The 18,047-nt window shown below is 41.1% G+C and overlaps 1 protein-coding gene and 1 long non-coding RNA gene across 4 annotated transcripts in view; one reads left to right on the forward strand and one right to left on the reverse strand.

Annotated features, from left to right (window-relative positions):
* ANO6 (anoctamin 6) overlaps positions 1-5,894 on the forward strand; it is a 69,799-nt gene extending 63,905 nt beyond the window's left edge. For both annotated transcript variants that reach the window (XM_030238421.2, XM_050985764.1), the window contains 3 exons: positions 131-330; positions 786-891; positions 1,802-5,894. In XM_030238421.2, the coding sequence (XP_030094281.2) occupies positions 131-330; positions 786-891; positions 1,802-2,008 (513 nt within the window). In that variant the 3' untranslated portion in view covers positions 2,009-5,894. The remainder of the gene's footprint in view (positions 1-130; positions 331-785; positions 892-1,801) is intronic.
* LOC127060868 (uncharacterized) lies at positions 2,339-8,389 on the reverse strand. Of its 2 annotated transcripts, XR_007780243.1 has the most exons (4): positions 7,791-8,389; positions 6,997-7,092; positions 6,249-6,355; positions 2,339-2,814 (listed from the first exon to the last, which is right to left on the reverse strand). It is a non-coding gene; the product is annotated as an uncharacterized LOC127060868 (long non-coding RNA). The 2 variants fall into 2 exon arrangements; XR_007780242.1 differs by having other exon boundaries at positions 6,997-8,389.
* Positions 8,390-18,047: the final 9,658 nt, after the last annotated feature.

The raw sequence follows: 18,047 nt of genomic DNA on the forward strand, positions 1-18,047 counted from the left end.
AAGAACATATTTTCTATTTTTAGCTCATATGCTAACTTTTGAGATGGTAAGTATATGGCAAAGGAATGCATATTAAAGCTTATTTCTTTAATGCTGCTCTGCTTTTTTGTCTTCTCTGTCTGAAATGCAGGCTTTGATCATTGCTTTTACATCTGACATGATTCCTCGTCTGGTTTATTACTGGTCCTTTTCGGTCCCTCCTTACGGGAGCCACAGCACTCACACTATGGAGGGGTATATAAACAGCACACTTTCTGTCTTCAGTATATCAGACTTCAAGAATGAAAGCAAGCCTTCTTCCCCTTGGTTCGGGAACCAAACAACATGCAGGCAAGTATCAAATAAGTATTTGTCATTTTCCAATTACATAAATCGTGGTTTTCATATCTAAGCCATCTAATTCAGTAAAAAAATATCCCTTGAGAAACATTAAAACACAGGAAAACCCAGCTTATTTTGAATGGCAGAATGGAGTGGAAGTATTCACCCATAAGTTTGTGCTACTCAGAAAACTTTTTTTAATTTGGCTTTCTCCTAGCTGATAGTTTTCAAAAAAAAACACCTTAAAATTTTTATCAGTAATTCTTAATAAAATGGCAAAAATTTGACGTTTCAGCCAAACATGGCTTATCTTGCAGATATGATTTTACCCCTCGCAGTAGTTCCCCGAGGTAACTGTTCCTGGACACATTAAGCAGGGCCATGTTGTGCTCCATCCTCTGGCCACAGTGCCGTACTGCAGAGATGCCAGAGATCAGCTCCTGGTATTCCTGCTTTGCTTTCAGGTACCGGGATCTCCGCTACCCTCCTGGTCACCAGCACCAATATGAGCACAACATATACTACTGGCATGTCATTGCAGCCAAGCTGGCTTTCATCATCGTCATGGAGGTTGGTGTATGGGGTTTGAGCATTGCCTATTTAGTCTCTTCCCTCCCTGTGGAAAATCCTTCAGAGGTCCAGGCACAGCTTTCAGAGCTGGTGATCTGTGCTAGCATGAGCAAGAACTTGGGGGATGTAAATTAAGACTAGCAACACTGGATAAATAATTCCCTGAAATCATGACATCAGCTGAGGGTTGCCCCACAAATCTGCAGCTTCTTTTCTCAAGAGCTCTAGAATAATTTTTAGCAGCAGAAATAGAATCCATGTACTTAGAGGAAGTTTGCACACAGTGTCCTGAAAGCATATGCACGATACCTGTTTGTAATACAGGTACAATACATGGCAGAGTGAAGTGTATAAAGACAGTCCCTGTAAGAAGTGAGCCCCTAGATGATCATCAAAAAACAATTGCTCCTTCCTCTGCAGCTACAGCCTGGGCTTACGAAAGATGGGAATCAGTCCAAGATGAAGAGAGGGAAATATTGGGTATTATTTAATTATAAAATGTGTTCAAGTCCTGATCCAGGGACTACTGAAGTCATCAGAAACTGGTTAGAGCAGACTTCCTGTATCAGAGAAAAGTAACTGCCTCAGAGTTATTTGGACAAACATAAAAAATCTTATAGGAAACTGTAACAAGTGTTTCCATGCAGGAAGGAAGTGCTGTGTACCAGGGTTTCCCCAAAGGAGGCAGAGAAGTTCTTGCTCAAATCAGGACTGGAAAATGAGAAATTCTTGTTTATCAGATAATTATTCTATTTTATTAGTCATGTCTTTTTAAAATCTTTTTTAACAGTGTTAGATACTGGCACTGAATCAGTTCAGCATCTTAAGACAAAAAGTGACATTTCATTTATAATGATAATAATGTCCTGTTCAGCCTGACTGACATTTTTTTCATTTTCACCTTTCCCAGCATGTCATATACTTTGTGAAGTTTATTATTTCATATGTAATTCCGGATGTATCAGAGAAGACCAAGAGCAAGGTCAAACGAGAGAAGTACCTCACACAGAAACTATTACACGAGAATGATCTCAAAGGTGTGAAAAAAACCATGGGCAAAATAGCTGACAAAATCATCAAAGGAGCAGACAGCACTTTCCGACCTAAAGATGAATAAGTATTTTTTCATATGGATAACAGTACTTGGACAGCTAATATCTGTCCAGATATTACCAATAGCTATCAAGCACTTTGGATTTACTAAACATTGTTTCTTGCAACTCTTACATGCTCATTTACCAGTTTACCTTGGACAAATGCAGCCACTGCAATGCAGATAAGAGTTATCATTTTTTTTTAAACAGCTTTTTAGGATATTAAAAAAAAAAAAGAAAAAGGCAAAAAATATTTATCCTCTTAAGAAGATGCAGATTAATTCCTAAACACCTAGGCTGCTTTCTACTCTTCTTAGGCATCAGCTATAAGATAACTAGTCTAACTTAAATAAACCTTAAGAACAAGAATGATTTGCTATAAAAATATCATCGCATCCAATGAAGGACTTTTGATTGCTTGCTAATGCAGACCTCAGCTATAAAATGAAGAGGAAAAGCCAAAACATGAAGGAAAAAGAAAGAAGATACAACTCAAAATCCCACTGTTAAGCCATTGGAATTGACATACTAAGGATGGTTGTTTGCTACTCTGAATTAGTTATGCACACTGAGACTTAAATGGATAACAAGATATTTCAATTAATCATGGACTTGGATCACAAGAAGCAACAGGACTGTAAGCCCATCCTGTTCATCAATCTCTGTGTAAACAGGAGAATTGCCTTTGAAATCAATGCACACAAACTGACCTTACAGCACGCCAAGTGAGTAGAAAACTCAGGCATTTTATCTTTCCCCAGTCAATGTACTTTCGTTAGTTCACTCGCCCATTCTGAGCTAGATGCTCATAGCCTTGAAGGTCTCCTACCTGTAAAAGCAATAAGTGTTAAAAGTCTTTTCACATACTAAATCAATATTTGTGGAGGGCTATCTTTTGCATTTCCCTCACGCCAGAACGTGCTCTTCCCTGAGGTTTTGGCATAGGACGAATGTGCAGCTGAACATTCTGATACAGCATTGCGTGATAAAGTGAATTCTGACAAGGCTATGAATCTGTTGGAATTGGAGATTGGAATAAACCATTTAATAGGCCTTAACCATGCTGTGAAGCTTTGAATAACATGGAAGGATGTCAGAGGTGTGGAGGCATGTGCTACTGCCATCAGTCATCTTCAAATCAGGCTGACCATCTCCCCACTTATTTTGGCTCCAGCTGCAAACTGGGAATTAGGGAATTACAGATTAGGCGTGTATGTGGGAGGGTATTTTGTACCCAAAGGAGAGATATTGCAGATTATTAACTTGCCAAAACCTTTTTTAAAAAGAAAAATATGTCTGTGCTCTATAAACCAGTTGATTACTTTATGTTTGTAATTTTGTACTCTTCTTATATGCAATAGATATGCAGAATTTTTAGGCAGATTATTCATATAGTTTTTAAGTATGAAGTCCATTTGCATAAATTAAACAGCATTTGGAAGATGCATTTTATCCAGTCAATAATCAGAAGGAATTAAACCTATGAATTTTGCAGCAAAATCTCCAAATACTGAGTGCCATGTAATTCAAGCCTGTCTTTTGAAGCAAACCCTACAGAATCATAAGATCGTTCAGACTGGGAAAGACCTTTAAGATATCAAGTCTAACCATTAACCTGACACTGCCAAGTCCACAACTAAACCATGTCCCTGAGTGCCACATCTACATGTCTTTCAAATACCACTCTGTGAGCCTGGCCATCCAGCCAGTTTTTTGTCTAGCGAGCAGTAGGTCTGCCCAAGCTGTGAGCAGATCAGCACCCATACAGCCCCAGGGACTTGTGGCTGTCTAAGTGGTGTAGCAGGTCACTCACTGTTTCCCCTTGGATTATGAGGGCTTCATTCTGCTCCCTGCCCCCGTCTCCCACCTCTGGGGGCTGGGTTCTCAGAGAACTGGGTCTTACTACCAAAGACTGAGGCAAAAAAGGCATTGAGTACCTCAGCCTTTTCCTCATTTTTGTCTGAGTGTTTTCCACCACATCCAATAAAGGATCAACAGTGTCCTTAGCCCTCCTTTTGTTGCTAATATGTTTATAGAAACATTATTATTGTCTTTTGCAGCAGTAGACAGATCAAGTTCTAGCTGGGCTTTGGTCCTTTTAATTTCTCCCTGTAAAGCCTCATAGCATTAGTCTTCTTGAGCTGTCTGCCCCTTCTTTCAAAGGTCAACAACTCTCCTTTTTTACCTGAATTCCAGCCAAAGCTCTCTGTTCAGCCAGGCTGGTCTTCTCTTCTTTTGAATATTTCTGGGGATTGAGACTCCACAACCTCTTTGGGCCACCTGTACCACTGCTCAGTCATCCTCACAGTGAAAAAGTGTTTCAGTTCCTGCCTACTGCCTCCGGTCCTGTCACTGCATAATATACCAAACTTTCAGTTAAAACCAACTTTTGTCAAATAAACTGTTTCAAGGAACAGTTTTAGTGAAGTACTCAGGATTTCCCTGTGGAATATGAGTTGGGTTAGGAAGGACAGTTGGCTCCATTCATACTTGGAGCTTTTGATTTTAACTTTCAACTGGACCTTTGTCATTTGCAGTTGTGTCCAGATGGGAGATGGCATTTTTATTTCCTCATCAGTGATCACAGCACCAGTGTGCCTTAAATACCTTTCCAGATGTGGTGTTAGAGGGCTGGGGCAGGTAAGGAGGCATCCTGTGGTAAAGGGGGGAAAATCTAGCACAAAATGAACCATTTCAGGTAATTATTTGGTCTTAAGCAGAGCTTAAGGCTGATTTTCAGAAGTGCCTAGACTTATGCTCCCTGCTTGATACCTGGGGAGTCTCCAAGTTGTTTCTTCCTACATCAGTTGGCATCATTTCCTAAAGGGAGAGTTAGCCCTCACTGTCATAAAGAGTTTCTATTCCTGGCTTTAAAATAACAATTAAAAACCTGCTACATGGGCAAAGCCTATGTGCCTATGGCTTGGGCTCCTCCCATAATAAAATCCTCATCAGCCCTAATCAGAGTGTGTTTCTATGTAATCTTTTTTGTTCAGATGACAAAGGTGCTTTGGAAACCAGTCTTCCACTTGTCTCCATTTTCTGGGAGATGTCACAGATTAGTCTGGGCACTCATGGACTGAATTCCTTTTGGTTCAAACTGACCCAGAAGGCAGCTTTTAGATATGCACTTAGTGGTCACTGACAGGCCCTTAGTCTGCTGAAACCAGGCTGAAGAGAGTGGTGAGCTCTGCATGGGCATCACCTAGCCAGCATTAACTTTTTGCTCGAGTGATTTGCTTCTGAAATGCCATGCTCCTTGCTAATGTAGCTGTAACATTTCATTTCAGAAGAGATTACATCAGGAATTCAGTTCAGTTTGCCATGTGCTCAGTGTTATTCACAGCAGAGCTCTGAATCAGAGAAAGAAGAGGGAGACCAACAGAGTGCCTAATAATTGCATTTTAATAGTTTGATTTAAGCTGTGCAGTTCCTGAAGCCTCTACCTCCAGCTGCTGAAATGTGCTCTGCTTGCATGCCGGAAGCTCTGCGGAGGCATGAGAACAAAGTGCTGGGGGCCAGTTGCCAACATAGAAGTATTTGTAATTTTTTTTTTTTTTTCAGCCTTTGTCACTTTAATTAAAGATCTGCTTGAAGGGAAAATCAGCATTTGTTTTAAACTCTGACTCCATTTTATCTTTTTTCTACACTTGATATGTAGACCAGACTCCTACTTTGTACAGATCTGTTGAAGTCAGGGTGAATTTGGACCAGTGACCATTTCATTGCCTTACCAAGCACCATAAATTACAGACTATCACCACTGTTTTAGACTGTGTATGTCAATAAAATTCAGAATGTAAGAGTGTGTTTTTTATTTTTTCTAAGAATGTTTGCAATTAGTTTCTGAATATTAAGATTTCTTTATATTTATTATCATTAAATAAAGTCTATTTTAAAATACCAATACATCTGATGTTGATTAGTGTTGTTTGTTTTTCCTGGAATGATACTGCTGCTGCCAAATGCTACACTTAAATTATTACAGTGTCATCCCTGTCTAATTTCCATATTCATCCTCTTTTTCAATTGTATTCCATTAAACTGTTACTAGTGCTGAAATTTATCTTCTGGGTTCTTCTGCATCCCCTAGATGGAAGTCATCCCTTTCAACACCATGTTGATGACAAGGACCATTATGTTCTCATACAAATAAACAGTTTAGGTCTTTATAACCTTTCACTCCTGTCATGATAAACCCTGTGTTATGTTTCAGAGTCATCATTTATTTATTCATCTGGATCAAATCTGGGATGCTCTCACCTTCAGGCAGTTCACTGTGTGTGTCTCTCTCTCTCCCTGCCATCCAGCCATCAGTTCCCTTCTGCTTCTGCTCTGGGTCTTGCTCTCTGCTTCCAGGAAATCCTTTCCTAAGATGTAGAGAACAGAGGTTAGAGGGTAATTTTAAATATATCTCTTCTTTGCACTGCAGTGTGTTGGTATTATTTCACACAGAGGTTCTCAGGATCTGCTTTCAGCAGCTTTATGGCAGTTGTAGAAGCAGAAGTTGTAGAAGCCCTGCTAACTAAGGGCTATGTGTCTTACCCATGCCAGTACCCATATTGCCCTGCCACTCTTGCTTCATTGTGGCTTTGGCAGAGCAAGAACAGCAGAAACTTTGGAATAAAGCATAATAAGGATTATTGTCCTACAAGCAGAAAGACAAAGTGTCATTATAGCCCAAATCCATATGAGGATTGTGCAGTTTTGAATTGACTTGCACATTTAAAATTGTTCAAACAACAGGCTTTAGTTATTTTTCTACTTAATATAAATAGTCAAAGCATAGCATTTAATTTCTGGTAGTGCTGGAATGAAATTATTTCTGTCACAGAAGAGATGAAGTGCACTGATTTTGGATAGTCAGTATATACCAGAAGAAAGCACACTGTGTCCTGCCCCACCTGGAACACCCAACCCTGTTATTGTGCTCTGCCTGCACATCACCAGAGATGTCAGCAAAGGTATGAGCAATTCACACCAAGTCTAGATTTTTCTCTGGTATGCCTACCTGTCATTTCCAGTCTGTTACACGAGGCTGCTTTTCCAATACAGGGGAGCAAGTGATGGCAGCTGCAAGTTTTATTTTATTTGCATTTTTGTGGACCTCAAGCATGGAGCAGCAGCAGGTATGCAAAACACATAAAGATACGGATGTAGTTAGTAATAAATAACCTCAACACAGCCTGGAGCAATATTTTCCTTATAAGCAGATAATGTGTTTTAATAGCCTGATAACAGTAAAAAAATTATTTTTAGGAAAGCTGAAGAAAGTGGTTTTTATTTACAAGCTGGAAGTGCCTCAAAACAAGAGTCTTTTAAAATTGCTTTCTACAATTTCTGATACATCCTGTAAAAATATTAATGGCTGAGATTAAATTTATAGTTAATCAGTTAGGAATTATATCAATTGTATCAAGACATACTCTCCTCTAAAAATATGTAGGCTATGGTAATATCCTAAATGCTGAAGAGAAAGAAAAAGAAAAAGTACTCAACATAGACCAAGGAGATAATCCCACTACATTCCACAGTGCAGCATGCACAGGCCAAGACACCAAAAAGCAACCTCCAGCATATGAAGAGAAAGTTGGGGGGAGAAAATCAAATCTTAAATTGTACAACACAAATTACAACAGACTCTGATAGCATTAACACAGTATCAGGGCAGAGGATGTTAGGTATTTGTATATTATCCATGTAAGTCTCTCACATAATTTATCCACTTTTTGAGAAATTATGATGCCCACAAGTGCCTAAGTAAGCTGTGCTGGGATCCACAGCCCCCTGCAGCTATCGCCTTACCTCCCATTCTCTGTGATCCCACTTGGTGTCCTGTTACAGCCTCACTGTGCTCATTCACTCAGTCTTGTTCTAAACCGGTCTGGCTGCTCAGAGTGAGCAGTAACTTGTGAGCCTCTCTGGATGGGCACTGCAGGATCTTCATTTGCTGGAGCCAGGAAAGCCGATGGAAATTGTGGCTGACACCCCCAGCCTGGCATTCAGCCCTCCATATCCATCCCCTCCACTGAGGATTGAGTGTGCTTGGGGTTTGTCATGTTCTTGAGTCTTATAGAGCTCAGAGTACCCAGGCTGCCAGGGGTTAAGAATATTTGTCCTGTGAAAATATTTTGGCAGCCATGCCAGCAGGGGCTCTGCCTTCTCCCTGCCACCTTGGGGCTGCCAACGCCCGTGTTTGTGCAGGCGTGCACTGGGCAGGGGAGTGCGGCTGCATGGGTGGCTCTGCTGGCATGGGTGGCTGTGCTGGCACGGGTGGCTGTGCTGGCATGCATGGCTGTGGCCACACGGGCAGCCTGACACAGGGTCACACAGGGTGGGAAGGAGAGATGAGATGGTGGGAGAGGTAGCCCGGTTTCGGGGAAGCCTCTGGCCCAAAAACTCTACCAAAGCCCAGCCAAACGGGTTCCTCGTTCCATAGTTATTTTAATGAGTTTAAAAAAGAGGGGCTTGCGTGCCCGCCTGAGCTGGTTACACAGATGAATGGGCAGGCTTGTGCCTTTAAGAATCCCCTGCGCAGCTGCAAACAAGCAGGTCTGGTCTTGGCACCTGCTCTGTGTCCTCTGAATATCCCTATTCAGGTGGAGCTATTGTGCTTTGAGCTCAGGCTTCACCCGAAGCCAAATGAATTTTCCAAGTTCAGACATGCTGTCTGTGCTCATATCTTTAACTATATAGATGATCATACAGGTGGCTAAAAACTCAGAGGATCGGGCCCTTTATCATTGTCCTAAATGTGGTTTTGCAAAAAATATCTCATTGTTCTATCAGAGACTGCCAGAATGCCACCTGGACTCCAAAAGCTCCAGGACAATGAGGGAGTTTCATGGCACCAACGTGCAGGAACCAGCCTGGGACAGAGGTGACACCAGACAAGGCTACTTGCAGGAGGTTTTGGCCAGGGGCAGAGGTCGCAGGGCGAGGGCAGCAGCAGCCTCATGCCCACCCACAGAGCCCCCGGGTTACAGCACTGACAGCTGTGCCAAAGCAAGGACTGAAAACTTCTTGCCATACCTGCTGTTAATTAATAACCACTTACTTGGACCTGGGAAAGGCAAAAACTGATCTGCCTCCCCTGGAGTACTGTACCTCCAGATTAATGAAAGGTTATAGACCTGTTACTGCTCATAGCAGCTGTCTTTTTAAAATATGCTAAAATGTTTCTTTTAATCTCTTAAAAAGGTATATGCACATGAACATTTAACATTATATCACTGGTTTTGCATATGAATACAAATAAAAGAAAAAGGCTGAATTTGTGTTTTTCATAACTTACAGCTTTTACTGAGAAGCGTAGATAAGTTTTTTTAAAAATGGAAAAAGAGAAGAAAAGAAAAAAGTGCCAAACTGATTTTCTTTCCTTGTCAGCCTGCTCCTGTATTTTTTCCCCAGTGATCTATAAGGGGGAAAAAATGTCACCATCCCCCAAGAGGAGCCATTAACAAATCCTTTCTTATCTTGCTGTTAAAGTAATGACATCTTATTGACAGTGCAGCAGAACAAACAATGTCTTATTGAAAGCTCCAGTACTGGAGGATTTGGGCTGTCTGCAGTACCTGAGACCTAGTAATGAAAACAGGTTTTACTGCTAAATCAGAGACAATGTCTGCTCTAGTTCTCCAATGGCCTTTAGCTGTCCCAGGCACACAGAAGATGAGCACAGCTGACACCCACACCACAAACTCAGTCAAGTACAGAGACCTGACTCCAAGAGTATGCCCAAAGTAGCAAGCAATGACAGTATGATCTCTGGTACATATGGGAACAGTGCTGAAACTTTTCCATAACACTGTACTTGACACATGGATCAGTCTGGAAATAAAAGTCCATCCATTTCTTACAATCTGATTTAGTCTTGTCAGACTCTATGACAAATTATTTATTGATCTCTGCACCTCATCAAATTCTTTAGACCAGCTGCAGATATTTTTGATGAGCAAACATGAGTTGGCGATTTGGGTTTTAGTTGTCATGTCTGTGTATGATCCTATTAAAATTATTAATGTACCTTTGTTCTTGAGATAGATTCACCTTCTTGTGGCTTGCTCTCAGTATCCTTTGGGTCTGCAAAACAAAGAGAGTTTTGCAGCCCAGATGTCAGAGTTAGGTCCATTGGATACATATGGCTTTGTGCAGATGAAAAACCAGTCAGTTACAGAAAATGTAACTGTGCCTCTCAAATCCACCCAAGCAAAGGGGAAACAAAAATGCAGAAAACAGGTTGTTGTAGCAGTGAGGCCTACAGCTTCAAGTAATCTAAACCACTGTCAGAGCTCAATCACATCCTGTGTCCCCACGCTTTCCTGCAAATTTTTCAACTATCACTTGTGTTTACTTGGCATCCTGAAGAATCAGCTCAAGATGCAAAACTGGGAGAGACCTAACTATAATCATACAAATACTGAATATTCTTCTACCAGCTCATCACAGGGCCAGTGGACACAACTGGTGGTGCACAGAAAGAGCAGGGCACCATGTCACTGCAGAGCAGGGTGGGACAGCAAGAACCACTTGGAGTGCTTTCAAGTCTTGTAGACCCTGGTGTCCTGGCTGGGGAGGTGGAAGAGGCAGCTAAGGGGGTCTGACAGATCTCTACTACCTAAGAGTCATCATTCTCCCTCTCCATCAACCTTCACTATGCACAGCATTCCTCAGGCCCTTTGTGAAGAGGATTGAACTCATGAACCCAGTCAAAATTCCCCCATTTTTTATCTATTCAATTTTATTCTGGATAAGTGAGTCAACCTGGTTCATTACAGACCCAAACATCACCAGAACCAGAGCAAGAGCTGAAGGAACACACAGTCAAAAGCTGAGGGATCAAACCTGCCCTGTCAGGGTTCATGATATATTAGATCAACTGAGCCCATGGAATGAACTGCAGCTCTCAAAGTTCCATTACTTCACAGAGTAGTTACTTGGTTTGCAAATGCTTTTTTTAATTCTTGTCTTTATTTTTTTATTTACAAAGCCAATGCATCACATCTGTACTGCACATATATAATAGACTAAGACAGAATGTGAACATACATTAAGAAAGTGCTCAATTTATCAGTATTAAATTTAACAGGTCTGAGATTAAACACAACTTAGACTGTTAAGTAAAAAAGATTAATATTAAATCCTGTTTGTGCTAGTGCAGGAGCAAGCAATGTGTGACGTCCTAACTTGTGAATATGCATCTTCAAAATGCATCAGTGAGGCCACAAGGAAAGGGGGAGGGGACCAAATTCAAGCCCCCTGAGGAAGTTGAACATCTACCAAGGCTTGGCCAGGAGAATGCTGAAGGACCTGAGACAGAGGAAGCCCTGTTCTCATGACTGGCTTCTCAAAAAGCCACTAATAATGCTGGCAAACATCTGGCTCAGGAATACCACTTCCATTTTTCAGATACCCCTCTTCAATTAAAGCTGAATTCTCAGGAAAACAAAAACGTATGAAATATTTAAATAGATATTTTAATAGAAAAATAAATTCTTTGAATAAGGAGTCAGGATATTCCCAGTGGTTCTTCTCTCATATTTCCTACTGTAGGTCCTACCTGGGTGCTAGGGGCTTTGTGCAACACCTTCCAAGACTATTCCTGATTAAATGTGCAAGAGATGAACTGTAGGTTCAGACAGCCAAGCCCATGTATATTCAGTATGGTGGCTAAGAGGTCTCCCAATTCCCTTTCCTTCACCCAGGAATAAGATATAAGCGGGCCCAAACCTCAGTTCTGAACCAGAAAGGTTTTCCTTCCCTCCAGCTGCAGAAGTGCCTGATTTGTACATGTGACCTAATAAACATCCTCTTATTTGTCTGGCCTTTGCAAAAATTAGAAACATCCAATTTGACCTCCTAGATATCCCATAATGAGTCACATTTGTGCAAAATTTCCCAAAACTTTGCTTTCTCTTGTTGCTTCTGGTTTTCACTTGGTCTTCAAAAGAAGGAGGACTGACTATACTTGTACTTTGCAGTTTATGGGCACAATAGCATGAGGGCTGTTCTTCTCTACCCCACTCAGCAGCAGAAAGCTCATAGGAATCCAGCAATCACCACATTTACATCCAACATCTGGCTCCAGTCAGCCTCAGACATAAGCCTAAACACCACTCTATCTTATCATCTTTTTTTTTTCCTTTATCTTTCCAGTGTGACAGGAGCTTCATCTCTTTAAATATACACATTCCCTGTCTTTAAATACAGTCTCATCTGGCCTACCTATAATTAAACCATTATTAGAGTAACTCAGTTTCATTTAACAAATAGCTTATAGAGTACAAAAAATCCCACAAAATAATGTATGGCTCTTTGCATTGATTTCATTTGTTCCTGTTGCCTGGCCTTAAATAGAATTGTGACTTCAAAAGTCAGGGTATACTGTAGATAAAATTTTTGATTGCCCAACACTGGAAGGGCTAGAAAACCTTAAGCACATAGTTTTGAAAAAGATATTTACTACTTTACTTCAAAAATCTCCATTATTCAGTTCATAGGCCCCTTAAGTCCATGTTAACCTAGTGAATTATCCTCAATCATACTGGCAATACATTAATGGAAATGTTACATTTAGTCAAAATTTGTAAAATTCTCACAGATAAGTCTAACCTGATCTTTTTAAAAATTTTCATTGCAGGAACATAAGCTGTAGCCCAGCTATTCTTGATGCAGACAGTTTTCCAAAGAAGACATTCCATGCTCAGTACAGCCAAGTATGATGAATCCCTTCTGCTCCTTTTCCTCCAACAAAACCACTGGAGGAGTTGTTTGCACTCTATATTTTCAAAGTAACTTCTCAGTCAAGTCTGTTTCAACGAAGGACGAGTTTCTTCAAAAGCTTCAGAAATATATTTTGCAGAAAGATCAGAAGAGCCATCTTTTTCCTCTTGTAATTTGAGTGACACAAAAGAACCTGGGCTCTATTGCCTTCCAGGTTGAGAAGGTGCATCTCCATTCAGTCACTGTGAGACAGGACGCTGGGGAGGATTTTTATTCTTAAGTAAAAACTGCAGAGAGGATAATCCCAAATATTGACGAGCTTCAGATCTACTAAAGAAACAAATTAAATATCACAAACACTGATTTCTAAATTATCATAAATAAAGAAATACCAGAAAGGACACCAGTAATCTGGTGAACATTTCCACACCTTGCCCTTCTCTGGAAGATCCCACTGACGCACAAATGACACACAAATTCATAGTCCAAGATTTTTTTATTCTTTTTTATTGCAAAACTTCTATAACCAAATGTCTTAAAGCCATGGCTGGGAAGACAAGCTTACCTTGTAGGTTGGTACCGATCTCCCGAAGAGGCAAGGGGCAGGGCTGGGGCCCGGGCATTCCTCCAGCTTGGCTGATGGCACCACCACTTAAGAGCACAATGAGGAAAATGGGCAGGGAGGGCGGAGGGAGAGGCGAGCTAGAGGGCCAAGTTTCACCTAAATCAGCATAATAATCACATTTCTTCACAAACATTGTCCTTAAGAGAGGTTGTTCTAAGCCTGCTCCTTAATAAAGGGGATAATAGCTCATGAGAACAACAACCACAGGAGTGATTTTTCCAGTCAGCTTTTGTTCCTGTACTTGAGCAGTTTGTGTGCAGCCTAAGGGTATAAATAGAGAGGCTATGGAGGGGATTAACAGGCTTCCTTTCTAGCAGGGCTCACGTGCCAAAGCGATGACTCTATTAGCATTGTTTCCCCTCAAAGGTTTGCTTCACTCAGAAACCAGCACAAAGGCACCAGACTCCTTCTGGGGCCCCATTTTTTCCCCTGAAGAGGAGGGAAACCTCACTTGTGGATCTAAATACTTTGGTGTTTTTTCTTCTATCTGGGATAACCCAGCCAGGTTTTCCACCTCCCCTGTGCAGGCCATAGTCAGAGACAAGGTGTCTGTGGGGATTTTACACCCCTACAAGCTCCACATCAGCAGTCACTTCTCCACTACAGCATTTTAACACATTTATTTGATCAACAGGTTGTTAGTTATGCTGTGGCCTTTCGCTCTCCTGTGTACTGGCAGCTTAACAGAATGCTACAGAGAACAGGGAATACAGGGATTTAAAAGGTAAGCCTTGCCTCCTGAAGTTTTAGGGCTCTGGAGGGTAGACATTTATGCTTGAGGAAGCCACCTCAGGATCCCTTTGTAATTAACAGGGAAAACCTGGCACTTCTCAGGTGTTATCTTTCTGATCCATTTTGATTGACATTGGGACGTGGTGGATGTAAGCAAGAGGCTGAGTTGTCTGCAGGTGACCAGACAGGATTTCTGCTCCTCTTCTCTATCTCCCACGGACAACTTCTTTACTCAGTTAACACCCAGCTTCTCACTTTGGGGTTTTTGGTTTGTTAGTTTTAAATACAATCTCATTTTTGCAAGGCTTTTGAAAAATTAATATTCCCTTTTTAGGGATAGATCTCACCCAAACATAATCATCACAGAGAGCAGAGAGTGCAATGACTTCCCATGGAGTGAACAGCTGGAGAATGATAACATGAACGTATCCACCACCAGAGGAGCAGCAGGACTTTGTTCTGTTATAGGCACTCCATAGGATTCACCAGACTATCTGCACATGTGATTAAATTAAACATGATCAAGTTTAGATCCTTCTTTGGTCCAGCTCTAGATTCCAGCATGTCAAAGGATGAAGCTCTCACAGAGTGTGGCTGACACCATCCCCACAGATGCATCTCTGAGCAATTTAAAAAGTTAATCATTCTGACTATGACCATCCATGTGGTGGGCCATAATCAGCTGCATGATGCTGTCCAATACGTGCAGTGCTCAATTTAAGCAACTGGAAACAACAGTCTGCATGACAGGATGATCATTATCCCAGGTGCCTCATGCATCACCAGGATGAAGGCTGGGAGCCATCTAAACAGCTAAGTGTGAATTACTACACCATCATTCAAAGTCACTGCTATCTTTTATTAATCATTTATAGGGCTGTGTATTATTCATATATGAAGAAGCAGCTGTCTCTCTCTCTTGTGTGGAATTTGCTTTTGTGAGTGATGTGGGGGAGACCAAGGAGATGAAGAACCAGAAGCCCAGCAGAGCTTTCCCAGAAGAGCAGGAGAGCTGCAGAAGTAGGTCATGAAACCTCCCAGTAGGCAGACCAGTCCTTCCCTCATTAGGTGATTTTTTTTAAGCACACAGGACCAGCTCCTTAGCTAGTGTAAAGGAGTTTGGTACCACTGATTCTGTTTCAGCCAGACATATTGACACTCTCTGAAAATTAGTCCCATGATTATTTAAGTATAAAGAAATATCCCACAACACACTGTGATTACAAGCCCAAAAGATACACTGAGTGTGCAGTAACACTAAGCAGCACAGGCTGCTTAACAGTAGCACTTCAGTGTTCCTCAAGACATGGGGCCAAAGTGCCTTTAATGCTTCATTATAGAGGTGAAGCTGTATCTATGTATTTATAAAGCAGATACTGCCTTCTTATTCACTGGTCCATGTTTTTTGCTTACCAAGACCTTAGAGCTGCCCTCTAGGACTTCTTCACTCGAGCTGAACCACTGTGAAAGATTAAAAGGCACTCTTGGTTTTACAGAAATCCTCTTGGTTTTACAGAAATCAGCTCCTCCTATTTAAATATCTAATTAATTTCATAGAAAGCACTTCCCACCATTTTTTCTTTTCTAAATAAATCTATTTATTGGCCTGTTCTCTGCCACACCTTACAATACAGCAAGACCAGCTTGCCTTGTCTGCTAACATTTGTACTGTTCCATGAAAAAGCAATTTTAAGGAATGAAGTAGCTATCTCTTAGCAACCTTTATAATTAAGTAAAAAAAAAAATTCTTTTTTTTTTCTTTTTTGTTTTGTTTTGTTACAAGAGCTGAATAGGAAATATTTTCCCTCCCCAGATAGTTTCTACGAGTCCAAACTTACATATTTTGCAACCAAAGGAAAACCCAAAACCTTGGGAAGCTCTCCACAAACATATTTAAAAGTCTGGAAAGGGCTGGAGTAAAGCTTTTCCACCAGGGGTTTGGGGAAAGCAGACTGAGGTTCTATGCCAATGTCTAATTATCTAAAATTATGGTACAAAATTATTTCATTAGAAGTAACTCAGTGAGTCCTTCCCAGTTAATTCTTATCCCAGCTACCATCCAACAACTGGGCACACTCCTGCCAAGTCTGAAACCAGGGAAGCTTGACTTCAGTCAAAGATTTCAGAATCCCAGGGAGGGGCCTGGGACACTCTGCCACAGTGAAAGAAAGAAATGTTCTCCCCTGCTCTCCTCTTTCCCCTTCTTCTCCTCCTCCCTCTTCTTCCTCACCTCACTTTAGTCAGGAGCCTTTCTGTAAGCATTTGTGTGTGTTTGTAAAAAAAAGAATAATTTTTCTTATCAGCTTCAATTTAGAATAATAAGTTTAAGAGACAAAAAAAAGGTGAATGTGATTAACTCCTTAGAAAGTGTGTCAATGTGAAAAAAGCCATTCAAAGTGATTAACTCATTAGAAACTGTGTCAATGTGAAAAAAGCCATACAAATCTATAGATCTCACAGTGTGAAAATGAATATAATTCTATAAAGCCCTAAGACTGAAAGGTTGCTGCTAAGACACATCTAAGTCCATAACATAGAGCAGGTAACAGCTGAGACCTAACTTTTCTTAGTTTTGTCATGCAATTGGATGGAAATTTTTAAAAATCAAGTTTTTATGTGACCCTGTCCACTTAGTGACATTGATATATGTTTTGAGACCATCTGCAATCCAAAAGCTGATCCTGGCTAGGACTAAAAATTTAAGTTGTCAAAAAAGTTGATTTTATCATTGTTTGCATTCCACTTTTAGGCTGATTTTCAGTGGTCTATATCTGTCAAGAAGTGTTTCCTATCCTTGCTGGGAGCTTTGATGAAAACCTGAGCAGTGCCTTGTATGTGTAGTACAACTTGTAGAAGGGTGGCAAAGTTCCATCACTTTTGAATTGATTAGTAAAAAAAGCTACATAGATGCTAGCTGGATTTTAAGATTCATCATTGTCAACTTCAGCATTAGAAGAATTTTCAGTTAAGACATCTAAGTGGTTTTGGATCTGGATCTTAGGAATGTACCAAATTTAGCTGAACAAATTTCCAGGATTTTAGATTAGGAAAAAGGACAAGTCACAAGGAATTGTTGGTTATTTACACTTTTTACAAATATGTGCAATAATTTCTGATCTTTATAATACTTGGTTATTTACACCTTTTACAAATGTATGCAATATTTTCTGATCTTTAGCTTCCACTTTTCAATGATAGTTTGGCTTACAAATAAAAGGAGATGTACAGATACTGCATTAAATGAAGTACTGGTTTGCATTGCTCTGCAAATGCATTAAAACCCATTTTTTTCATTGTAAAGCCAGTCCCCAAAACAGAACCCCAATTAAGTTTTTGGGGTTTTTTTCCCTACAGAGAGAAAAGAAGTCACTGCAACTGCTTTATTCATCTTCTGCTAGGGTAATGAGCTACGGGATCCCTGAGGGGAGCCAGGTGAGGCTGAGCAGGTCTGAGGGCTCACCCCAGGGGGATCCCAGGGTGAATCCAGCACCAACACTCTGTGAGGTGGGAAGGCACTGCCAGCCCTGTGCTGCCAGCCTGGCTCCTGCTCTCCCACCCTGAGCCTTCAGTGAGCTGTGCAGCAGCCCCCAGCCTCACCCAGCCTGCATGGCATTGGAAACACCACAAAACCAAAAACAGCAGTGGAAAGGGGCCAACCCCACTTTACTTCCAGGTCTGGGGAAGGGATGGCTGAGGGGAGATGCCCTTGCTGCAGGCTGTCCCAGGGCAGAGGCTGCCTCTCCTCTGCCCTTGGGTCTGACCCTGCCCATCAGGAGACACTTTGGGGGTTCAGTTGTGGAAAAGTCCTCTAGAGGATCTGATTTCCAGCTTGCATGTAACACACAGCAGGTGCAGCACACGTGTCTCTCTAATGGATAAGAAGATTTTAAAAGTCCTTGCTCTAAGCTGCATGACTCACCCAGAGACAGGCACCACTGCTGTCTGTTTTCCAAACCCAAAAATCTAGGAGCTGAGGAGAGACT

Source organism: Serinus canaria, chromosome 1A, assembly GCF_022539315.1.
Source record: "Serinus canaria isolate serCan28SL12 chromosome 1A, serCan2020, whole genome shotgun sequence".
NCBI classification, from domain to species: domain Eukaryota; kingdom Metazoa; phylum Chordata; class Aves; order Passeriformes; family Fringillidae; genus Serinus; species Serinus canaria.